This window comes from Rhinatrema bivittatum, chromosome 8 (assembly GCF_901001135.1).
Source record: "Rhinatrema bivittatum chromosome 8, aRhiBiv1.1, whole genome shotgun sequence".
NCBI classification, from domain to species: Eukaryota; Metazoa; Chordata; class Amphibia; order Gymnophiona; family Rhinatrematidae; genus Rhinatrema; species Rhinatrema bivittatum.
The window spans coordinates 97,943,705-97,969,972 of NC_042622.1; the positions used below are offsets into that span (position 1 = coordinate 97,943,705).

Genomic DNA, 26,268 nt, shown 5'->3' on the forward strand with positions numbered 1-26,268 from the left:
TTTTGAGCCGGCATCATCTCGATCCCGGGGAATGGGAGCTTGCGGACAGGGCATTCCAGCTAATCTGCGACAGTTGGGGAATGCCGGCCATGGATCTGATGGCGACATTTCACAATGCCAAGGATCCACGCTTCTTTGCCCGTCGAAGGGGGCGGAAGGGGTGGATGCCCTGGCGCTTCCTTAGCTGACGTCCATCCTGCTGTACGTCTTTCCTCCCTGGCCCCTGATAGGCAAGGTGCTTCGTCGAATAGAGAATCATCCCTCTGAGGTAATTCTGGTGGCACCCGAGTGGCCCCGTCGCCCGTGGTTTGCAGACCTCCTCAATCTGGCGCTGGAGGATCCTCTGCGTCTCCCAGCGTTCCCGAATCTTCTTCATCAGGGACCCATCTGTTTCGATCAGGTAGATTGCTTCTGTCTAGTGGCATGGCGTTAGAGAGGCGCCGTTTGAAAGGCAGGGGTTACTCGGATGCCATGGTTGCTATCCTTCTCAGATCACGAAAATCGTCAACTTCTTTGTCATACGTACAAGTGTGGAAGGTTTTTGAATCGTGGTGTGTTTCACGCGTAATTCGGGCCACCCGGGTGTCTGTTTCTAATATTTTAGCCTTTCTGCAGGATGGCTTGGCCAAAGGCCTTTCCTGTAGTTCGTTGCGAGTGCAGGTGGCTGCTCTCGGTTGTTTACGTGGTTCAGTGGATGGCGGAGCATTGGCATCACATCCAGATGTTGCCCGGTTTCTAAAGGGGGCAAAGCATCTACGCCCCCCCTAGGCTTGCTCCATGCCCTTCCTGGAACTTAAACTTGGTGCTCAAGGCTTTATGCACGCCACCGTTCGAGCCACTGAAAAGGGCGACCTTGAAGGATCTCACGCTGAAGGTTGCGTTTTTGGTGGCAATCTCGTCAGCTAGATGGGTGTCGGATCTTCAGGCGTTGTCTTGTCGGGAGCCGTTTTTGCGGATTTCCGAGTCCAGAGTTAGCATTCGTACGGTACCCTCTTTTCTTCTGAAGGTGGTTTTGGCTTTTCATTTGAATCAGTCGGTGGAGCTTCTGTCGTTTTCTGACCTCGACAGTTCGGATCCTCGTTCCAAGGACCTAAAGAAGTTGGATGTGTGTAGGGCGCTCTTACACTATCTGGAGGTCACTAATGGATTTCGACTGTCAGACCATCTTTTCGTCCTCTGGAAGGGGCCGAAAAAGGGTGATATGGCATCTAAAGCCACCATTTCACGGTGGTTGAAGGAGACCATTAATTCTGCATACCTCTTGGGTGGTCAGCCGTTGCCTTTAGGTCTGAAGGCACATTCCACTCGTTCCTGGGCGGAGTGTCATCAGATCTCCACTTCGGAGATCTGCAGGGCGGCGACATGGAAATCGTTGCATACGTTTGCCCGTCATTATCAGTTGGATGTGCAGGATACCAGAGAGGGCAATTTCGGGACAGGCGTCTTGAAAGCGGGCCTCTCCGGGTCCCACCCCAAGTAGTTTAAGCTCTGGTACATCCCAGGAGTCTGGACTGATCCGGTACGTATAGGGAAAAGAAAATTAGATCTTATCTCTGTTAATTTTCGTTCCTGTAGTACCAAGGATCAGTCCAGAGTCCCACCGCTTCTGCATTAAGTTCGGAGAGTCCGCTGTTCTTAAGGCTGCTCGGAAGTTTTTTTCTTTTTCTTGAGCTGGAAGAGCTTTGTCCCTGAGTTCAGTTGCGGTCAAGATTTTGTTGGGGGAAGTGTCCCGAGAGTTCACCAGTTGTCCTTCATGTATATAGTTAGTTGGCTGTGTGAGTTGTTCTGCTTTGACATTGCGTAATACTGGCAGGCTGTGGGTGGCACCCTGGTATTTATGCAGAGCCTGACAAGTTTTGCTCTGTCTCCATCTGCTGGTGCGGAGGCAAAACCCAGGAGTCTGGACTGATCCTTGGTACTATAGGAACAAAAATTAACAGAGGTAAGACCTAATTTTCTTTTCTGCACTTTCACAGGGAACCATTACAAGGAGGATTACACAGAATCATTCATAATGAATACAATTAAAATAGTTCAAATATACAAATACAATATAAAAGACTTCAAAACAAAATATACATTAAACAAAAATCTGCCACGATAAAGGTAGAAAAACCTGGATGTTCAAGAATAGCTGGCCTAATCCTCCAAATATAGACCTCTTTGAATAAGTAGGGCTTTAGTGTCTTCTTAAATTGGTTGATGTTCTAGATTGTCCTTATATTCAGATATTGTTCCAAAATGATCAACTCACCAGTGAAAAAGCTCGGTCTCTTGTTAGTTCTAGTCTTGCAATTTTTACTGAGGGCATTTCAAGTCACATCTTTGCATTATTGCCCAACAATATGGTCTTAATTTCAGCTTCTCTGTTCAGTGGCAGCAGCGTTGGACCTGGTACAGCTCTGAGCCGAAAGAGATCCCCTATGCTTGTCCATTATGATTTCTTGAATTCAATACTGTACTTAGCAGCTCCATTCTGTCCATCTTTTATTCTAAGATGTAATTGTGTATTGGACATCATTTAGATTGCTAAATTGTGTGTCTGTCTTCTATAGAGTACTCAAACTAGATTTCTTCTAAATCAACCTCTTACTTGAATTCAGTCTTAAATATGGTTTTAATATTTGTAAATTTTCCTATTGTACAGGGATGTCATGGCCAATACAGGCCCCTTATCCATAATATACATTGCTTTTCACACCTTACACTGAGATCCTTAGCTAGAGTGATGTGGACAGGAGTAACTGGGCAGCATGAGTGGGCCAAATAGCCATTAGTCACTGGCATGTACTATGTTACCATTTATTTTTCTTTGAGCAGTAATCTTGGGTCTTTATGATGGGTAGGGTTCAGATTGGCTCATTTTTAGTCAGTGGCGTGCCTAAAGTATTTGGCACCCGAGTTGGAAACTTCCTTTGACCCCCCCCCCCCCCCCTGATCTCCAGTTCCCTCTCCCTCTCTCTTTTGCACACACTTTCATACACCCCTGCACACAGGCTCCCTTTATTTGTCTCTCTGTCAATCATATACACCCCTTCACACAGGTTCTCTCTCTCTTACACACAAACAGGAACCCTCACTCCCATACGCGCACACACAGCTCTGCCCACACAAATACACAAAGACACGCCCTCACGCACACAAAGACACAAACACACCCTCATTTCCTACCCGCTCCCCATCAGAAGCACAGCAGCAACTTCCTCCTTCAGCTCTTGTGACAGATGGGGACTCCTCATTTTTCTTGAGGCTGCGGGGGCTGGTGTGGCTCTGCTTCACCCACTTGTGGTGGAGAGGAGTGTAGCGCTGTTGCTGCTCCATGTGCACTCAAACGCTGATGCTGCCTCTTCCTGTGATGACCCGGGACACACGCTGATCTTCCTCCTGCTTAAGGCCATGACTGCTTGGCCTTTCCTTCTTCCCGCCAGCGCGGACCCACTACTTCCTCTTCCAGGCTGCGTGGGTGGGAAGAAGATAAGGTTATGCAGTTGCTGTTCTAGGCAGCTGCCTAGTTCTTTCACCGCTCACGGCCTGGCAGCCTCCCTCTTCTTCTGCTGCGAGCAGGATGGGCTCCACTCAAAGCCCGGTGACCTTCCTCTTCTGCTGCGAGCCGGATGGGCTCTGCTCATGGCCTCTGACCTCCTGGCTGCCATCCTGGGGCGGACCGCACCTCCCCCCTTAGTAGACCACTGCATTTAGTAGAGACAGGAATGGAAAATCTAACCTCTTGAGCTGTAACTTATGTGTCCTGTATGAAGCATGATCCTATCTTTTTAGGTTCTAAAGTTAATTATCTTCATACTTTGGGCATCAGTGAAGTCTGCTGATTTAAGAACATAAGACAATCCATGCTAGGTCAGTCCATTGAGCCCAGCATACTCAGTTGTAGAGCTCTATAGACCAGATGTTCCTAATTAGTGTTTGGCCGCCTCCAGAGGGAAGATGGAGTACCAAAGTCTTGCTCTCCTTCCACCCTGGTCCCATGTACCATGTCCTTCTGGTGGCAGGAAGAGGCAGTGAGTAGCACTCCTTACCTGCTGCTACATCCTCTGTTGGCTTCCTTCTAAAGAAGGGAGTACCATTTTGCATGCCACCCATTAATTAAGACAATCAAAGTATTTGTGTAGGTGCTTATAAACCCTTTGTTAGCTTTTCAAATGTTTTGGTACAAGCTTTCAGAGCTTAAGATTCCTTCCTCACGTATCTAATTACGTTGCTGGTGTTCTTGTAATAGTTTGTAGGCATTGCTTAACCTCGCTGAAGCAAAAACTATGAATTAAAACAGCAGTAAATGGTAGAGACAAATACAGTACTATTACTTTATTTACTTAATGACTAAAGCAGCTTTAAGCAAAGTTCAATAAAATCATACAGTAAACAAAGACACAAAGAGAGAGAGAGAGACTATACAGACCAGCTATATAGACAGACAAAACAATCTGCTATAACCAAGGCCTCGAGCAAAATGTGAGACTGTAGTTTTCCCATAGAACTCCTTGCCACCCGAAATGACTTAGTATAGTGATCGCACATGTTTATAGGTTTGCCATAAGTGACAATCATGGCCATTTCTACAAGTATGCAAGAGTCATAGCCCCAACTGTAAATTCATAGGATATGTGGTCAGAAGATTCCAAGGGATCCAGCTATATGTCTGATAGGATTGTGGAGAGACAGGTCACATGACTGCTTCCAGGAAATTGGCCTATCATCTACATCCAGCAGCATGTCTTACAATACCACATATATGGAAATGGATACATATCATCTTATGCTGGGAAAATTAAAGTGGCTGCAGTTTTGAATCAGTTGACATGGGTTTACCCCATTTGTTTTATTTACAGTGGTAGTTAGTTTTAAAAATGAACTGAATATAGCAGTTTTGACTGTTAAATCATGTTGCATAAAACATATAAAACACACACACAAAAATCATAAAACACAATTTGCATACTCATTTAAAATAGCATAGATATAATCTTGTTTAATATTTTCATGCCTGTATGTCCATGTTATCTGTTGACATTAAATTCAATAAAAATGTTAATTAAAAGAAAAAAAAAAAAGCATAGATATAGTATTTTATGCCAAATGTTTGAATCAGCTGGGTTAGTGGTTTGAGACAGGTGTTGCTTAGACAGTACAGATCCTTATGGTCTCTGCAGGTCAGGGTCCAGGAAGTAGAAGTTTATGAACTGATGCCTGTGTAATAGGATCTGAACCAGATTAGTAGATGACCCTGCACACCTGCCTTTGCCAGCTATATCAAGGCAGTGTGGTCAACAGTATTGAACGAAGCTGAAAAATGCACCAGCACAGAAATGAGACCCTTGTTTTGTGGTATATGTAGAGATTATATAGTAGGGAAATGAGATCTTTGTCTCTGTTTGTATCCGGTCTGAACCCTGATTGGCATGGGTCAGTCAAATTGCACATTAACAGCCAGGAGCTGAGCTGGGTAGAGACTGCCTGCTCAACACATTTCTCTAGGGAGTGGATGTTTGTGGGTCTTTTTTTTTTTTTTTTTTAGAAGTGGGCGGACCTACCCTCTCATGAGTTGGAGCTGTGATTATGTTTGTGTGAGTCCTAGGGCTGACATCGTGGATAGAAAGTTAGTTAAGTTGAATTTTAGAGTTTTGCGGTTTAGATTGAAGTTGCCCATAACTATTAGCCTGGGTGAGTACAAGGATACCTTGGTGATTATTTCACTGCGCTCTTGGAGAGCTGTTGTGGAGAGCTCTATAGGATCCATATTAGGTTCTCTTTATTTGGATTAATAGGCATTCTGATTTTGCTGTTTGGGATAAGGGGGATGTACATAGTTTGAGTTGAGGGCTATCCTTTCACATCCTATTCTTGGTTGGTGGATAGTGAAGCCTGCTGGGTATATTAGTTCATTTAGTGGGACTCCCCTTGTTTCATTCAGTTATGTTTATTATCCCTTGCATGTCTAGTCCCTGTTCCTGGATGGTAATATGGATCATAGGTGGGTTTTTTGTTTTGTTTTGTTGACTGATTTGTGTTTACTTGACAGGCATACAGGAATATAGGACAAGTGAGAGATTGGTGGTGAGTGTTAGACAGTCATATGGGCGATGTGAAGAGGGTTATTTTCTTATCCTTTGATGCTTTTGTTAGTGTGAGGCCATGCTTTCTGCTTTGGTCATTGGTTTGCTGGTGGGCCCTTGGGATGTTATGCCTAGGCAGATTCCTGTTTGCCTAGTTGGCTGATTGTTGGAGGGCGGGTAGAATCCTTGCAGAGAGTGGAAGGAGGACCTTGTATTTAAGTTAGGGTCAAGCACAAAGGGTGGTGCGCCTTTAGCATGGACTTTCAGTATCAACCTGCCTCCAGCATGGCCCTTTAAAGCATTGGGTGTCTGCTGCAGGGGTCAGAGGGAATGAGGTTGTATCAGTAGGGTCCTGATCTCCAGGCAAATCATGGAGGCCTGGCTGGTGCTATTTCGTACAGAATAAATTAACAATGCTGGTCTGTCTGTCTGCTGGTGCCGTTTCTAAGCATATGAGCAATGGGACGAGTGACCGGAGATTAGACCTCCCCCGTGAAGAAAGAGAAAAATATTATGGTAAGAGATTTAAAGGGGAGGACTGTGAGGGAATTTTTTCTTTTTGTTGACAACAATGTTGAGAGAAATGAAATGAACATTTAATTTTTTCTTTTGCTTTCTTTTACAAACAACTACATTTCCTGTTTCATTTCAATTTTGTGATATTTTTATTTTTTTCAAACTAGTTCTTTTGTTGTGTATCCTATAAGGCCCCTTCATACTCTCTCTTTGTTTCAGATAATATCCCTGAGGACCTGAAGGACCCATTTTACGTTGATCAGTATGAGCAGGAACATATTAAACCACCTGTCATTAAGCTGCTGCTTTCCAGCAAGTTGTATTGTCGTGTATGTAGTCTCATTCTGAAGGGCGATCAGGTGGCTGCACTGCAGGGTCATCAGCCAGTCATTCATGCTCTTTCTCGGAAAGGGATTTATGTCATGGAGAGCGATGATACCCCTGTGTCTGAATCTGACCTTACCTCTGCTCCAATCAAAATGGTTAGTTGAATTTCACAGACAACAATTATGACTTCTTATTTTTGTTCATGGGTTCAAACGCATTTATAAGTCTTTTTTTGTGTCCATATTATTATATTAACAATTACATCCGAGGTCTGAGTTATATTTTCCCTTAAATGTGGTGGTGTTTCTAGTTGAAGTTCACATTTCTACAGATGGGTGGCATTGTACCTTTTTATCTTATGGGAAAAGATTGCTAGAGGTTATAGATAAATTTATATTTATTTATTTATTTAGCATTTTTTATATACCGAGGTATAGCAGAGTTGCCTTCACTCCGGTTTACATTTACAACAAACCTGTTACATTTAAAGAAATTTAACAGCAAGAACGGAAAAACTGGTATAGAACAATAGCTTAAACCAATCAAGATAACAATATAAAAGGTATAAGAAAAAATCTGTGTTCAAATCATGTAGGGGACAGCTGCTAAAGAGCAAATTGGGAAGGATTCTGAGAGTCAGAAAGAAAGTTAGTTATTGGAGGGAGATTGTATGTTGGAAGGACATATAGTGTATAAATGAAAGAAGAATATCTCTAAATATTTGGCAGTTGAACTCTATTTTCTGAGTATGTTGCCCTTGAACAAAATATTATGTGACAAATTTGTCAGCCAGTGGGAGAAGGGCATTTTGAGGTCAGTTATTAGAATTTAGGAAAGATCTAAATATTCTATGTTAGTTTGTGGTCAGCTATAGATTTATAATAAAGTATCTATAGCCACTAAACAAATTCATGAAAAAAGTGGGTTGGGGGAAGGCCAAACATCAGACAGCAGTCTGAATGCATATTTTATGATTAAGCTGAATACTGATCAAGTTCTGTTAGTGTCAGTTAAGATGTTCATGATTTTTATATTTCATTTTGTGACTTGGCTGGAGGTTCATGAATAACTCATGGAATTATGAATGACCAAATAAATAAAATAGATACTGCATTAATGCCTTTTTAAATGTATGCAGTGCTGACTACAGATGCATTTAATATGCGTATTTGCCCCCACAGAGCTCTCATATGTCATTGATTGATGCACTAATGATGGCATACACTGTAGAAATGATAAGCATTGAAAAAGTGGTCGCGAGTGTCAAACGCTTCTCTACATTCAGTGCCTCAAAGGAACTACCATATGATCTGGAGGATGCTATGATCTTCTGGATAAATAAGGTATAGTAAGACCATATTGTGGCTGGTGAGCACCAATATATTTTAATGACATGAGAAATGTAAAGATCTTAGAAGTGCAATCACTGTCTCACAAATATTAGTGCAGTTTGTAGGTTTCAAGTGATTTGAATATGTGTAGATTTTAAATTGAGATAGATGAGGTCTAGAAACCTCAGTTTAAATGCTAGATAATTTCAGTATTACTGCAGTAAAATTGAGCTGTGGTAAGATGATGCTGTTTGCTGATAATACACTCTACAGACATGTTGCAAGCATTGAAAGCGATGATTAGTTGTGCTTCTCCATGAAGAGTAGTTCATCTGTGCAGTTACTTGAGCTTTCAAACCAGAGCTGACTTTGGTTTTGCTTGGTATGCATGGGTAACATTGTTCCTTCTACATTAAAGCTGAATTTTTTTTCAGTATGGCTTCAAATTCTGGAGGAGCACAAACTATTTGGAATATTTTTTTTATTGAAATACATGAACCAGGTTTTCACCTTTTGTATGACTCTTAGTCTTTCTTCTATTTTATTTCAATTTCTTTCTTTAGTTTCATTTAATTTTCCTTATTTGCACCCAGAGTGGGGTGTGTTATGAAAATGCAGCTATTTGATGTCGACGTCTAAATTATTTAGCATTTTATAAGACATTTAGATATTGTATAGTAGATAACAGTTTCTTTTTATGCTTACAGGTGAACCTTAAAATGAGAGAAATAATAGAGAGAGAATTAAAATTGAAGCAGCAATTGTTAGAAAGTCCAGGTCATCAAAAGGTAAAAAGTTAACCATTCATCATACCTCGCACAACTTAGTTATATGTGATAGATTCAAGGGAGTGGCAGTATTTCAATGAAGGTTTACCTAAGTGTTGCTTCAGGTAGTTGTCATTGTTCTATATACTTTATTGTCCTTATTAATTCTAACTTTAATCGTCAAACTAATTCTGAACTAGGATATTCACAGTTGTGGTCTAGCAGGTGCTTTAGTTTAGCATTTCATTGAGTAACTCAAGACCTTTAGTATCTAGTCTACAGCTACATGGATGTTGGCTAACTGAATGTGAGATTTTAGGATTTTTTAAGCAGTGTATTTAGAAGCTTAGAATATATCAGATAAAGCCCATATGGCCCATCCATGTCTCCCGCTTAGCTTTTCAGTCCCTTCCTCTGCGCTTAACCTGTGCTTTCTTGAACTCAAACACTATCCCCATCTCCATTGGGGAGGCCATTGGATTTGACTACCATCATTAAAGAAATATCCTTACATTGTGCCTTATTTTACCTCCTTTCACTGTCATCTCATGGTCCATTGTTCTAGAACAGGGCTTCCCTAATTGTTGGTCAGGCCGCAAACGGAGTCACAAAACTTTCATCTGGGGTTACAAGTACCTCAAATGGCAGCACTCTTAAGGCATCAGCAGCATTAGTAGTGGGAGTCAGTGTCAGGGTGTGAGCCAGCACGCCTTCTCAGGCCCAGCAGTGGCACTGCCCTTGCCTGAGTTTCTGTGGTAACAGCCCTGAATGAAGAGGACTCAAGACCACTACAGGGCCCATGAGCTTGCACTAGCCCACAAGTGATGTGCTGACTTTCATTAGTAATGCTGCTACCACTTGCAGATTACTGCTGGGCTTGAGTCCAACCATGAGGGAAGTCATGGGATAGGTGCGATGTCCTTTTGTGGATTGCAAACTGGCTAAAAGACAGGAAACAGAGAGTAGGATTAAATGGACAATTTTCTCAGTGGAAGGGCGTGGGCAGTGGAGTGCCTCAGGGATCTGTATTGGGACCCTTACTTTTCAATATATTTATAAATGATCTGGAAAGAAATACGACGAGTGAGGTAATCAAATTTGCAGATGACACACAATTGTTCAGAGTAGTTAAATCACAGGCAGATTGTGATAAATTGCAGGAAGACCTTGTGAGACTGGAAAATTGGGCATCAAAATGGCAGATGAAATTTAATGTGGACAAGTGCCAGGTGATGCATATAGGGAAAAATAACCCATGCTATAGTTACACAGTGTTAGGTTCCATATTAGGTGCTACAACCCAAGAAAGAGATCTAGGTGTCATAGTGGATAACACATTGAAATCGTCGGTTCAGTGTGCTGCAGCAGTCAAAAAAGCAAACAGAATGTTGGGAATTATTAGAAAGGGAATGGTGAATAAAACGGAAAATGTCATAATGCCTCTGGATCGCTCCATGGTGAAGCCGCACCTTGAATACTGTGTACAATTCTGGTCGCTGCATCTCAAAAAAGATATAATTGCGATGGAGAAGGTACAGAGAAGGGCTACCAAAATGACAAGGGGAATGGAACAGCTCCCCTATGAGGAAAGGCTAAAGAGGTTAGAACTCTTCAGCTTGGAGAAGAGACTGCTGAGGGGGATATGATAGAGGTGTTTACAATCATGAGAGGTCTAGAACGGGTAGATATGAATTGGTTATTTACTCTTTTGGATAATAGACTAGGGGGCACTCCATGAAGTTAGCATGTGGCACGTTTAAAACCAATTGGAGAAAGTTCTTTTTTACTCAACGAACAATTAAACTCTGGAATTTGTTGCTAGAGGATGTGGTTAGTGCAGTTAGTATAGCTGTGTTTAAAAAAGGATTGGATAAGTTCTTGGAGGAGAAGTCCATTACCTGCTATTAATTAAGTTGACTTAGAAAATAGCCACTGCCATTAGCAATGGTTACATGGAATAGATTTAGTTTTTGGGTACTTGCCAGGTTCTTATGGCCTGGATAGGCCACTGTTGGAAACAGGATGCTGGGCTTGATGGACCCTTGGTCTGACCCAGTATGGCATGTTCTTATGTTATTATGTATGGGTCAGTAGAGATTGCCATTGCTTTTCTCTTATCACCAACCACTGAACCTACCCAAGAAAATAGTTTCCCACTGTCATCAGTCTTCCTTCTCTTCCCGCCAGTTGTCATTTCTGTGTAGCCCAGAGCCCAAAGGAAAATGTTCCTGCTGACTGTCACCGGGGATGTTTGGAGGCGTGGCTATTTTAAGGAAGGGATTGGCTGTGGAGAGTTAGAGAAAGAGGATTGACAAAAGATCAACTGGGGGATATGAGGAGGTGGGTTGAAAGGGAATCAACTGGGGGGAATGTGAAAGAAGGGTTGGAGGGGAGGAGATGTGACTGAGAAGTGAGAGAGATGAGTGAGGAGGGGAAATGGGGTACAAGAGAAGTGAGGACAGCAGGATGTTAGTCCTCACAAAACCCGCTTACCACCCTGTGGAGTTGGGTTTCTCCTATTTTTTTTTTATGTTATCGTAATTCTATGTTAATGAGACTGAAGAGGGACCCCCTCTAGAAACTTTGACATAAGCTTTCCGCATCAGGCTCCATCTGATATCACCCATGTGTGAGGACTAACATCCTGCTGTCCTCTGAGAACACCTGTTACAGGTAAGCAACTCTGCTTTCCCTGGGGCACTTTCCTATTTACCTTTCTCATTGAGAAAACTAGCCATTCAGTCTTACTGTTTCCTATCTTTTAACCAGTTCACAATCTATAATAGGACATTGCCTCCTATCCTATGACATTTTAATATTTATGGGAGTTTCCACCGGCTCACCACCATCCATGTTTATTAACCCCTTCAAAAAATGTAGCAGATTGGTGAGGCAAGACTTCATTTGAATAATTCCATGTTGGCTATGTCAAATTAAACCATGTCAGTGTTCTGGAGGTTCTTTAGAATAGTATCTATGATTTTTCCTGGCACTGACATCAAACTTGCCAGTCTGTCATTTTCCAGATTACCCCTGGAGCCCTTTTTAAAGATTGATGTTACATTGGCCAGTCTTCAGGTACAGTAGGTTATTTTAATGATAGTAATAGGTCTGCTATTGCATTTTATAGTTCTTTTAGATCTCTAGGGTGTAAATAATCTGTTCCCCTTATGTACCCGGATCAGTTCAGACCGTGGGTTGAGCCTCCTGTCTAGCAGATGGAGCAGACCAAATCTGAAAGGATTATCCTATATTAGGACAGAGCCTACCCTGCAGCTCTTCAGTATTTGTCTGTCTCCAGCAGATGAGAGAGCTCACCCTTCAGTTCCCTGGCTTATCTTCTTAGCCCTTTCCCTGTTGGGCTCTTTTCCTTATTCCTGTCAGATCAAGCAAGTATTTCTAAATTGTTAAGAGGTTGTAAAAAAAAAACCCCAAAAAAACCAGGCTCTGTTTCACTCTTGGGGGGCCTAGGTGGGTTTTTCACCCCTTGTTTTTAAGTAGTCTAGGCTCCTTTCCTTTTTGGGGTCATACTGGTGGTCCAGTCACTCCCCCTATCTAGCTGCTTTCTGCCTCACTAGCTCCTGGGACGCTCAATTCCCCAGCTGGGCCAGCAGGGAAGCACATTCCCCTGCAATTTAAAAAAAAAAAAAAAAAAGGAATAATTTTTATTTGGGGCACATTCAGCTTTAGTGCTGACTGTTCATTCGGCAGCTTTTGACTTTTACTTTAGGAGCGAGCAGGGTTCATTCTTCTGCACCTGCTCCTCAGCACCTGACAGCTCAGTAATGTTTTCTCTCTGACCTCGCAGCACTTTTTTTTTTTAACACTCAGTCATGCCGCGTTCTAATCTGTGCCTGGCCTGCGGGGAGCCTGCTTCGCGGCTCTCCCACGACTGCCTTTGCTCGGGGTGTCTGCTGGGTGGGGAGGGTCCCTTCCCAGCAGCGATAAAATCGACGAACCGGGGGAAGTCCTCTGATCGTGTGGCCAGGCTGTTCCCGAGTCAGCAAACCACGGGAACGGCGGCCATCTTGGGGATTTCTGCAGCTCCCGATTCAGGGCCGCAGGACTCAGAGGAGCTGGATTTTTCATTATCCCAGGACAAGCAGGATGCTAGTCCTCACATATGGGTGATGTCATTCATGGAGCCCTTAAGCGGGAAAAACTTCTGGCAAGTTTCTAGAAGCTTTTAACTGGCTGCCTGAGGCTACTGAGCATGCCCGGCATGCCATGATATTCCCTGCCACAGGGGTCTCACTTCAGTCTTATTTTTTCCGCGCTGTTAACTGCATCGCGGTTTTCATAGGAGCCCAGTGAGTTCTCCTCACAACTAGAAAAAATTACTAGAAAATTTTCCCTTTACGGGTCTCACTCACTTTGTCACCGGCTGGTGACAAAATACACTTTTTCGCTAAGAAAAATACCTACTTTTCATCGACGGATGTCGACGGAAAAGACTTCAGGCTTCAAAAAGTGCCCGGCCTGCAACCGAACGATGTCCATAACGGACCCGCATGTCGAATGCGTTCGGTGCCTGGGCGGAGATCACGACATTGCCACCTGTTCACAGTGCCAGGAAATGACGGTGAAAGGCAGGAAACTCCGCCAAGAAAAAATGGCACAAATATTTCAAATACAAGCAGGGCCATCGCCGACATCTTCCACAAAATCGTCACCGGTAGGCCTCACAAAAAAGATCTTAATCAAGAAAAGACTTCCGGAGGGGTCGGGGGATGCCTCCTCTCCAACACCCTCCGCGTCATCGACCAGGTCGGTATCTGAACCACGTTCTAAACACAAACACCGGCGACACCGTTCCATTCCGCCGCTACCACCGCCGGGGGAACCGGTCCCTAAAAAGCAGAAGCTTTCATCGGCCTCCGTAACATCGGTGCAGGAATCGATACCATCGACATCGATGGCGGACTTAACTACGTTAATCAAACAGATAGTCACCGATGCCCTGCAACATCAGATACCGGCGTCATCGCTGATGCCGACCATGGGGTCGATGCCGACAACCCTGTCGATGCCGGCAGAATTGCCGATATTCTCAACCTCGATACCGGCTACCCAGCCGATGCCGGCGACTACCCAGCCAATGCCGGCGATTTCTACATCAACGCCGATGCCAGCGATGACTTCATCGATTCCTTACCATACTTCTTCGATGACAGTCCCATTCGCACTGCAAGAACCATCGATGACATCGATACTTTCACAAACCTCGATGACCACGATGGCTTCTAGGCCCATTTCATCAATGGTTCCCATTTCGATGTTTACATTCCATACCTCATCGATTCCAGCTACTTCACAGTCGATGTCTCTTTACACATTGGCACCAACTAGAATACCTGTGCCAACAAGAACACCTGCAACTAAAAAATCATCAGGAAAATATAAACACATTTCCATCCCAGCTCCAGATACTTCTACTTCTGAAGCAAGACTACATACTATCCTCGCTAAAAAGTATCAAGACCTTTTAGCATCCTTGCCTATAGGACCTGATCAGGAAGAAGAGGAAATAGAGGATGAGGACAGAGAGGGTTCACCAGATACTCAAGATCCCTTACAAGGACCTTCAGGGGTTCCCCCATCTAAAAGGCTGGAACCTCCTCAGTACCAACCTACGTCAGACACATGGTCAGACACAGAATCAGAGCATTCCTCAGAGGATTTTTTATCTGAGAATACTCCACCTCAAGCCAAAAAGCAGTCACCTCCAGAGGATTTTTTATCTGAGAATGCTTTTTGGCTTGAGGTGGAGTAGTCACCTCCAGAAGACCTTTCATTTTCCTCTTTTATTCAGGAAATGTCTGAGTCCATACCCTTCCAGCTCCAAGCTGAAAAGCATGAGAGGCAACAAACCCTTGAAATACTACAATTTGTGGATCCTCCTAAACACAATTTAGCCATTCCAGTGCATGAAGTGCTTTTACAGCTTCAGCAAAGAATATGGGAACACCCTTGCACAACCCCTGGAGTAAACAGGAGAGTAGACTCTACTTATCTTATTTATTTATTTATTTAAAAATGTTTTTCTCACAGGACAAGCAGGATGGTAGTCCTCACAAATGGGTGACATCGAGGATGGAGCCCTGTACGGAAAACTTTTCTGTCAAAGTTTCAACAAGCTTTGACTGACACTGGCACACTGGGTGCACTGAGCATGCCCAGCCTGCAATTATCCCTGTGAGCCACAGGTGTCTCCCTCAGTCTTCTTTTTTCCGCTCTGCAGTCAGCATAGCGGTTGGAGCTCTGTGAGGATTTTTTAACTAATTACCTCATGGAAACACTTAACTTTTCACTTCAAAAAACACTTTTCCCTCCACAGGTCTCCCTCCGCGTACGTTTTTACGACGCTCGGTGAGTACTAATTCTTATTTTTCGGTCGGTTCCTGTCACTATCTTAAGGCTGTTAACTGACTGAAGCCTTCCCTTCCCCCATTTTTCAGTTAGCTTTAAACAGCTTGCGAGTATCTCTGTGACACTCTGCTTGCTTATGCTAGTGGGGTAGGGATTTTTTCCTTAACTTTAGGACCTCTGTAGCTTCAAGTCCTTCGTTCCCTGGTACCCTCACGCAGTCGATACCCTATCGCTACACCGGTACCCTCCTAAACCGCCCTGGGCTTTTATATGTCATCAGCGCCCCTCCCCCCACGGTGCCCTGATGCCTTTATCCATGTTTTTTGCTTTTCAGTGCTACCAGGCTTTTTTCCTCCTACGCACTGTTTTTTTCCTTGGGCTTCCTCGGTGCCGTCCCTACCCGGATGCATGCCATTGACGCACACGCTGTTAGTCACTGCCATGCATACTCGGGTCGCCACCACCGCTGCCCGAGACACTTTTTAACGATCCCAGGGTCACTTCATCGATGCCACCCCCCCTTTTGGGGATGCCATCGATGCCCCATCCTCCCCACCGATGTCCAGCCCTTTTCCATCGGTGGGCATCGGTGCCACATCGATTCGTCGGTGGGCATCGATGCCGGATGGTCCCCATCGGTGGACATTGGTGCCGGATGGCTTGTCCGTCGATGGCATCGGTGCCGGATGGCCGTCCGTCGATGGCATCGGTGCCAGGTCCTTTTGCATCGATGGACATCGATGCCCAGGTGTTTCATCCATGGGCATCTATGTTAGAATGCATCCATCGAGGGCAGTCGATGCCAGGCTGCTCCCATCGGTGAAATTCGATGCCCAGGTGGGTCCCATCGATGGGTATCCATGCCAGCTCGATTCCGCGGATGGGCGTCGATGCCACTGCCAGCCTTATGGCTGGCATCGATGCCCATGTCGATTCCAGGACTGGCGTTGATGCCGGGATGGAATTCATCGACTGGGAGATCCATGCCATCGATTCCATACGTGCCCATATCGATGCCACCGACACACATGTCTGGGGCACCGATACCATGTACACTTAGAAATCTGAGTCTGTCCAAATCGATACCATCAACGTCTGTGGCCCTATAGTTGATGCCCGTGGCCATGCCACAAAAGGCATAAATGCCCGCCTCCATGCATCGATGCCCTCGACACCTACGTTTTCCTTCGGTGTCCTTGACGCCCTATCGATTCGACTTCGACTCAGTCGATGCCGGTATCTTTTTCAATAACGGCAATGTTTTTCGATTCTTCGATTCCACATCGTTTCAAAGATACCTATACCAGTGCTGTCAGTGCCCGTCACTGTCATCATTTTCCTGGCCAGTCATCGACGATTTTCATACCCATTTTGATGATATCCTCGAAGCCCCTTAGGTTGCCTTCAATATCGTCAATACCGACATAGCACCGCCACATAATACCCTCGCCTCCTCACATTGCTCCACGCTTTGGGTTCTTTTTTAAGCCCCGTATTAGCTTAAGACACTCCATTGTGTCAGGAGCAGAGCAGGTGTGCGGACAGTTCGTCATCGATCGCCTTCCAGGACGACGAGGGCTTCCATCTCGGCGCTGGGGAAAGACCGGGCCGAGCACCGTGGCACTCATCATCGCCGACATCGTGATCGTCCGCCGCTGACGCCATCCAGCACGTCGGTGCCATCCTTCTCCAGGCTGGACAACGCTCGGGCAGAGCAACATCACCACTGCCATCAGCACTGTTCCTACAGTTTTGGCAGTCCTTGGTGATCCAGAACTTCCGGATCCAGGTCCGACGGCTTCTGCATTGGCGTCACGACACATCGAGCCGCTGCGACGAGGGAAGGGAACATGAGTTCCGTTAGGGCTCCCCTGTTCCTGGCGTGCCCCACCGTCAAGTGGTGTGGGACTGTGGCCATCTGTTACACTTAGCAGTCTAAGCGCCAATCACGCCTGGCCTGTCTCCTCTGTACCTGTGCCACCATACCGGGATTCAGTGTGAGATGGACGTTTACGTCCCCGGCCTTACCCTCGAGGACTCCAGAGACCGACGGAGTCAACAGTCTTCACCGGCTCGTCTTGCGGCGATCCACGTCGGATGGTAAGTACCCGCTTCGGCGGCATTCCCATAGAGTTGTGTTCTCCCATTCGGACCGTGGTTCGAAAAGTTCTGGGTCATGTGCCTTAGGAGCTGTATTAGTGTCACATATCGCTATGTTAGCTATGTTAGCCACAATACCAGGAGAACCCCTCTATCTTCTTGGGATTGCAGCAGGGCTTCTTCTCTTGTCAGTGACAAGTCCCTGTGCCGACCAATGCTCTGACTCTTGGTTCCCTCCCAACCAAAGTTCCAGCTGCATTGGCTGATCTGCTAAACATGAGATTCAGCAACCATTGCCCCATGTACAAGTCCACCTTGAAGCCTGGCCACAGGTCTCAGTGTCTCCTTGTACAGCATACAGAAATGCGGGTACCACTTACCACTCACACTCCTGCGGGAGCCTACATGATATCCTCCATTGGGACACCTCCTGGTCTCCCATCTGGTCAGATATCAGAGCGGCCACCCCACCTTGTACCAAAGTCCCGGTACACTCCCCCAGGCGCTACGAAGTGCAGAGGGGAGAAGGGAGGGGGGTTGGGGAGTTTTAATTGCACTGTTTTTTCTTTTAACAGAAAATAGTTACTCTCCGCACATCCTGGACCTAAGAAACTCCAACTTTCTTTAGAAGTCACAGGTACAATGGTATCTTTGGTTACCATCACTCCATATTGCAGTAAGTACATTATTTTAATGTTTCTATGTGCTTTATGATGAGTCAACATTACAACCCCAAGCTCTGCCGTTGGCACCAGCTTCGGTAAGTGAACTGTCTCTTGCATCATGGTGAATGCTGTTTTCTCTGCGGAGTGTAACATCATTCACTTTCCTTGCATAGACTACTGCTAACCACTTTCAGTACATGCAATGAGCTCTCACTTTTTTCATGACTCACTATACATTTACTAACTGGGATTACTGTCACTGCCATAAATCCCTTCTGTAACACTTCTGGACACCACAGTCTTAAGACCCTCTTGTCCAGCATGCGCACAGACATTCTGATACATTCGTATATGTCCCTGTGCATATTTTCCATAACCTCAGCCCTTCAACTTTTCATGGTTGGGCTATGGGGTTTCTTCCCACTATGCATTTTTCTCATAATTCAAAACTGCTATGGGTTATATTCAGTGACATTCTATACTCAATGGACCTAAGTGGTTTCATTGCTTTCGTCCCTGATTCTTATCCCAGTTCGAACTAGGACCTAGTCTCCTTCGACTCATGCTCGCAATTCCTTAGGGTTATAAAGTTTCTCCTGAAAGCTTTCAACCCATTATGCGTTTATTGCACTCCAGCCTAGTTTCTCATAAACGTCCTGGACGTTGCACCCATGAGTTATGCCCTTATGCCTTCCAATACTGCTTTTGCAACAATTCTTTGTGCATACAGACAGACAGCATAGGGACAATGTGCTTTCCAACTCATAAGCACGCATTACCTCTTAGCTGCTCTGCTAGACAGCTGCGCAGCTCTACCTTGGCCCTTGTTCACTTCATGCCTCCTTGGGCCACATATCTAAGAGGTTTAATGAACGCTCTATCAGACCTTCTCCACGTAGGTTCTATCCTCTCGAATGGTCTCAATTACATGTGTACAGGGAAAATCTTTTAACGCTGAGTTTAATTAAACTTTCCTCTGCGTCTGCATCATTCCATACGATGCACAGGTTCTGCTCCCTGCACATGTTTCCTATGCGTTCCCTTAGATGCCTTTTCTTCCATCAAAGGCCTCTTCAATATATCTCTTCTGCTGCCTCTCGTAGCCAGCATTTTTTCTAATGTTGAACTGGGATGGGGTTCAGTATTCTTTTCCCCACTCCCTGACTGAGATCAGTATGCTTCCCATACTTCTCAATCCATCATATCAGTAACCTTTTATTCTCTCACCAGTCAGTCCCACATCATAGACTTACTGATGTTCTTAGGTTCTGGTAGCGTCACAAAACCTTCTAAAGATAAATCTTGCCGTTTAATATGGCAGGCTTTACCTCCTGACGCTAAAAAAAAAAAAAAAAAAAGAGAGAGGTATTACTCCTTTTACTTTTCCACCATTTTTTCTTACTCCCTCGGATTCTGTTCTCCAGACATCCTCCACATAGTTACACCTTTCTCTCAGTAGGTGTATCGTTTTGGGAGTTGGGTTCCCGTTTACGGTAAATCTCTCTGAGTCTGCTTACCATGGATTATCCACTGATCAAGCCGCCTCTATTTCTCTAATCACGGAATGAACATATATATTCTCCTTATAAGTCTCATACATTCTACGTTTGAGCCTTTCCATTCCTCTCTTCCACAGTTTGGCAAGGGAACTTCTTTCCCTCTTAATGTCATTCCTGCCAGCAGGGTCCGTGAGTTATGCACTCTTTCCATACTCACCTGACTCGTTCCTCCGTCACTGAGTGGTTCTATGCATTCATCTTTCTATCCTTTTCAGGTAGATGTTGCATCTCTCTTTACTCAGGAAATACTCTGCCAATTTTTCCTAGCCTCTCTCTCTCGCCCTAGTGAGAGAGTGGGTTTTCCACATTCCTGGACAGTAATGCTGCGCTTACATTCTATCTACATTGCACTGCATTCCATGTGAATTCCACTTGACTCTTTCCTCCATGCAAGACTCAAGCTGCGACTTCCAGTGGCCACACAGATCTAATCCTTCTGACTAAGTGGTCTGTATTTCCTTTGCTACCAACAAGCAGACACTTCACTACAACACTGTGGGTATCCACATACTGTTGTTTCCGTCCTAGCCTTAACAGCTTCCCTTTGGTTACTGCTGCTTGTACTTTTTTATCAGGCTGCAGCCTGGAGTCCTCTCCATACCTTTGCAGCCTATTATTGCTTACATTGACTAGCCGGCATGCTCCATGTTTGGCCAGTCCGACTACTCTTACCTTTTTCAATTCACTACCCAACATCCTTCCACGAACCCATTATGGTGTTGCGGATGCCCTCCGTTCCCATTTCCACCTCCGTCATTACGCTTTCGCGTGTCTGCGGTGTATCTGGTGCATTCTCGGGCATCCTCAGCTCGGTACTCACCCATTTGTGAGGACTACCATCCTGCTTGTCCTGTGAGAAAGCAAATGTTGCTTACCTGGTGTAACAGGTGTTCTCACAGGACAGCAGGATGTTAGTCCTCACGAAACCTGCCCGCCACCCCGCGGAGTTGGGTCTGTATACTTTTATTTTAGTTTCGCTTGCGCTTTTTAGCTATAAGACGAGACTGAGGGAGACACCTGTGGCTCACAGGGATAATTGCAGGCTGGGCATGCTCAGTGCACCCAGTGTGCCAGTGTCAGTCAAAGCTTGTTGAAACTTTGACAGAAAAGTTTTCCGTACAGGGCTCCATCCTCGATGTCACCCATTTGTGAGGACTAACATCCTGCTGTCCTGTGAGAACACCTGTTACACCAGGTAAGCAACATTTGCTATATACCGCTTTTACAATTCGGAAGAATTAATCAAAACGGTTCACAGCCAAACATACATAATAAGTAAACTTAACAAATAAAAACAAATTAAAACTAACAATTAAAATAATGACACAATAAACATTCAAGACCTGCGGCTTTTAAACATTAAAATTACAAACGGAGTAAATGAAGAAAAAAAATTCTTATGGGTGTTGTATGAATTGAAGGAGATACTGCTGTTGTAATAGATGGATGAATGATGATGTTATGAATTAGGAGATAAAGAGTATGCTTTCTGAAATAGATAAGTTTTAAGTGATTTTTTGAACCGTTGAATAGAAGAAGTAAGACTAAGATGATCTGGGAGTGAATTCCATAAAACAGGACCTGCTACTGAAAATGCTCTTTTTCTGGTTAATTCAAATTTTGCCAATTTGACGGTGGGAATATCTAATACATTTTTTGAAAAAGATCTAAGATGTCTGGAGGGTTTATATATACGGAGATTTGTGCATAGCCAAGTAGAAGAGATGTTATAGGTAAGAGAGTGAATGATTGATAATACTTTGAATTGAATTCGATACTTAATCGGTAACCAATGAAGAGAAAGTAAGACTGGTGTAATATGAGTTCTTCGTGAGGTACCTACAAGCAACCGAGCGGCAGAATTCTGAATCAATTGTAAAGGGTATAAAGCAGAGTCAGATAATCCTAAGAATAAGGCATTACAATAATCCATACCCGAAAAAATTAGGGACTGTAAAACTGTACGGTAATCATTGAAAAAAAGAAGAGGTCGAATTCTTTTCAATAAATGCAATTTATAGAAGGATTTTTTTGTAATGTTAGAAATGTGATTAGCCATAGAAAGGTTGGAGTTAATTGTAATACCTAGACTAACAGAAGAGGTACTGACAGGAATTAGAATATTTTTGAAGCTTAAATGAGAAGGAGGGCCTATGGTAGATTCTGAAATAGATGAAAGATGTGTAATCATAGTTTTAGAAGGGTTCAATTTTAGACGGTTGTGGTCTAACCATGTATTAATAGTAGAAAGGACCAAAGATATTAAAGAAAAAGTTTCCGACCATGAATTTTTAAAGGGAACAAGCAACTGAATATCGTCTGCATAAATTCGAAAGTAAACATTTAGAGTTGTAAGAATGTGACAAAGAGGAAGCAGATATATATTAAAAAGTATTGTTCAAGCAGTTCCAGGTTTCGAAAAACCTCAACTCCCTCACAACTCCCTAGTTGTAGAATCTGCTCAGAAAAAGTCCCGCAGATCCAGAACACATGCTTCAATCCCTCCAGGGAAAGACAGCAGATTTTTAGATCTAATGGGAAGGAAAATCTACCAGGGAGCCATGCTGAACTCTAAGATTGCTGCATATCTGCTTTATATGACGCAGCACCAGAGAAATCTCTGGAAACAAATAGAAGAGTTTCTACCATCCCTGCCTCAGCAACAACAAGAGGCAGCACAGCAAATTGTGCAAAAAGGCCTAGATGCAGGAAAGCACGAGGTAAGGGCAGCCTATGATGCTTTCGAAACCTCATCAAGAACGGCTGCATCCGGCATCAGCGCACGAAGGTGGGCCTGGCTAAAGGCTTCAGATTTACGCCCTGAAGTCCAAGACAAATTAGTAGACCTACCGTGTCAAGGAGATAATTTGTTTGGCACAAAGGTGCAAGATGCCGTTGCACAGCTTCGAGAACATTCAGAAACCTTGAAGCAACTATCCACCTTACCTCATGACACTGCAACTCATCCAACTCGCAGACCACCACGTAGGGACACTAAACGTCCCTTTTACCGACCAAGGAGGTATTATCCTCAGGCCTCTAGGTCAAGGCCTCCAAGGACTCAACAACGTCCGCAACAAAGACAACAACGGTCTGCAAGGCCACAGCCACCTCCTCAAACAGGTTCCACCTCGGGTTTTTGAAAATCATCCCAGAGGGCAGAGCCAACTACCCAATCCTTATCCCGAATTGCCAGTTGGAGGGAGAATTTCCCAATTTTACAAAGAATGGACAAACATTACAACAGATCATTGGGTCCTGTCCATTGTTCATCAAGGCTACCGCCTAGACTTCGCATCTCTCCCTCAGGAGTTTCCACCACAAAACTCCCATCTCAATCACATTCCTCAATTAAAAACAGAATTATCTGCTCTTCTGAAATCAAAAGCGGTGGAACACGTACCACACACTCAGAAGGGAAGAGGATTCTATTCCCGGTATTTCCTCATTCCAAAGAAAACCGGAGGCCTACGTCCCATTCTAGATCTCAGAAATCTCAACAAATTCCTAAGAAAAGAAAAATTCAGAATGGTGTCCCTAGGCACCATGCTTCCACTCATACAAAAAGGGGATTGGCTTTGTTCTCTGGATCTTCAAGATGCTTACACTCACATTCCTATATTCCCACCTCATCGCAAGTATCTGCGATTCACAGTAGGACATCATCATTTCCAATACAGAGTATTGCCATTCTTCCTAGCTTCAGCTCCCAGAGTTTTCACCAACATTTGCACAAACAAGGTGTTCATGTTTTTCCTTACCTCGACGATTGGCTAATCAAAAGTCAATCACAGCAAGGAGCAGTAACTTCTCTACAGTACACAATACAGTTACTTCACAAACTGGGATTTCTCATCAATTATCAAAAATCCCACCTGAAACCTTCTCATCTACTCCAATTCATAGGAGCAGTATTAAACACAAACATTGCACAGGCTTTTCTTTCAGAAGATCGTGCAATCACACTGTCCCGGTTGGCACACTCAATTTCCATGCAACAACGAGCGACAGCTCATCAGTTTCTAATCTTACTAGGCCACATGGCTTCAACAGTTCATGTCACTCCTATGGCGAGACTTGCCATGAGACTAACCCAATGGACTCTGCGATCACAATGGATCCAAGCCATTCAACCACTACATTATCAAATCCAAGTAACCCACCAGCTACGCTCCTCGCTACAATGGTGGACAATCAAGGACAATTTACGCAAGGGCCTACCCTTCCAAAAACCAGTCCCTCAGATAACATTAACTACAGATGCATCCACCTTGGGCTGGGGAGCTCACATAAACTCTCTTCAAACTCAAGGAACTTGGACAAAACTCGAAGCCACATATCAAATCAATTTTCTGGAACTTCGAGCTATACGTTATGCGCTGCATGCGTTCATGGACTGCCTTTCACACAAGATTGTGCTAATCCAGACAGACAATACAGTGACCATGTGGTACATCAACAAACAGGGAGGTACGGGCTCGTATCTCCTTTGTCAAGAAGCTGCACAAATTTGGGACTGGGCCTTGAACCACTCAATGTTCCTACAGGCCACTTATCTAGCAGGGATTCAAAATGTCCTAGCAGACAGACTCAGTCGCCAGTTCCGACCACACGAGTGGTCTCTACATCCCTTAATAGCGACCAAAATATTCCAACGTTGGGGACAACCAACAACAGACCTCTTTGCGTCGCATCTAAACTACAAAGTGGACAACTTCTGTTCTCTACACAAACAGAAGAACCAACCAGCCAAGGACGCCTTTGCTCGCCCTTGGACCTCAGGCCTACTATATGCATATCCTCCAATACCGCTTATCACCAAGACGTTGGTGAAGCTACAACAGGACAAGGGGTCCATGATACTCATAGCCCTGTATTGGCCTCGACAAGTATGGTTTCCCACACTGCTAGACCTTTCAGTCAGGGATCCAATACGCCTGGGAGTAGCTCCCAATCTCATCACTCAGGATCAGGGTCGGTTGCGCCATCCCAACCTTCAATCCCTATCCCTGACTGCATGGATGTTGAAAGCTTAATCCTACATCCACTCAATCTTTCAACTAATGTTTCTCAAGTGCTTATAGCTTCACGCAAGCCTTCCACAAGAAAGAATTATTCTTTCAAATGGAAACGGTTTACTTTCTGGTGCAAGCAAAACAATATTGATCCCTTCACTTGCCCCACAACTTCTCTTCTAGACTATTTGTACTATCTGTCAGACTCTGGTCTTCAGACATCATCAATCAGAGTACATTTAAGCGCAATCTCAGCTTATCATAACAAGATAGGAGATGCACCTATATCCACACAACCTCTCGTCAGTAGATTCATGAGAGGTCTAACTCACCTTAAACCACCAATTCGGCCTCCAGTTACACAATGGGACCTGAATCTGGTTTTAACAGGATTAATGCGTTCGCCTTTCGAACCCATAGATTCCTGTGCTCTTAAATTTCTCACATGGAAAACTATTTTCCTCATAGCCATTACATCAGCTAGAAGGGTTAGTGAGTTACAATCACTGGTCACGTATGAACCTTATACAAAGTTTCTCCATGACAGAGTGGTTCTCCGAACGCACCCAAAATTCCTTCCTAAGGTAGTTACAGAATTCCACTTAAATCAAACAATAGTTCTACCCACATTCTTTCCAAGACCTCACTCTCACCAAGGGGAAAGAGCTTTACACACTTTGGACTGTAAACGTGCATTGTCTTTTTATTTGAATCGCACTACATCCCTCAGAAAATCCAATCAGCTTTTTGTCTCTTATGATCCAAATAAGCCAGGTAAAGCAGTGGGAAAGCATACTCTGTCCAATTGGTTAGCAGATTGCATACAGTTTTGCTATGAAAAAGCAGGCCTTCCTCTCCAAGGGCGAGTAAAGGCACATTCAGTAAGAGCAATGTCAACCTCAGTAGCACATTTTCGTTCAGTGCCAATCATTGACATTTGTAAAGCAGCAACATGGAGTTCTCTTCACACCTTTGCAGCTCATTACTGTTTGGACAAGGAAGGACGACAAGATTCAGCCTATGGACAATCTGTCTTAAAGAACTTGTTTCCAGTTTAATCCCAACTCCTTCTACAACCAACCTGCTGTGATCTTCGGCTGCATCATTTCCTCAAAAACGCATCACTGCTACCTGCATGGACAATGACTCAGCCTCTAGCTTGCTAATCACCCATATGTGAGGACTAGCATCCTGCTTGTCCTGGGATAAAGCAAAATTGCTTTATCCCAGGACAAGCAGGTAATCCTGAGCCCCGTGCCCCGTGCAGGCTCAGGATTACCCCCCACTCGGGGGGTAATCCTGAGCCTGCACGGGGCACAGGATTACCCCCACTCGGGGGGTAATCCTGAGCCCCGTGCCCCGTGCCCCGTGCCCCGTGCAGGCTCAGGATTACCCCCCACTCGGGGGGTAATCCTGAGCCTGCACGGGGCTCAAATTGGGGGGAGAAAAAGCAAAATTGCTTACCTTGTAATAGGTGTTATCCCAGGACAGCAGGATGTAGTCCTCACGGAACCCACCCGCCACCCCGCGGAGTTGGGCCTCAGACTTTAT

General features: G+C 44.5%; 1 protein-coding gene across 1 annotated transcript in view; it reads left to right on the forward strand.

The window, feature by feature from the left end:
- The window catches only part of CAMSAP1 (calmodulin regulated spectrin associated protein 1), a 239,507-nt gene that overhangs the window by 40,184 nt on the left and 173,055 nt on the right, over positions 1-26,268 (forward strand). The window contains 3 exon segments of the mRNA XM_029612075.1: positions 6,804-7,066; positions 8,093-8,254; positions 8,950-9,030. Of these exon segments, the coding sequence (XP_029467935.1) occupies positions 6,804-7,066; positions 8,093-8,254; positions 8,950-9,030 (506 nt within the window).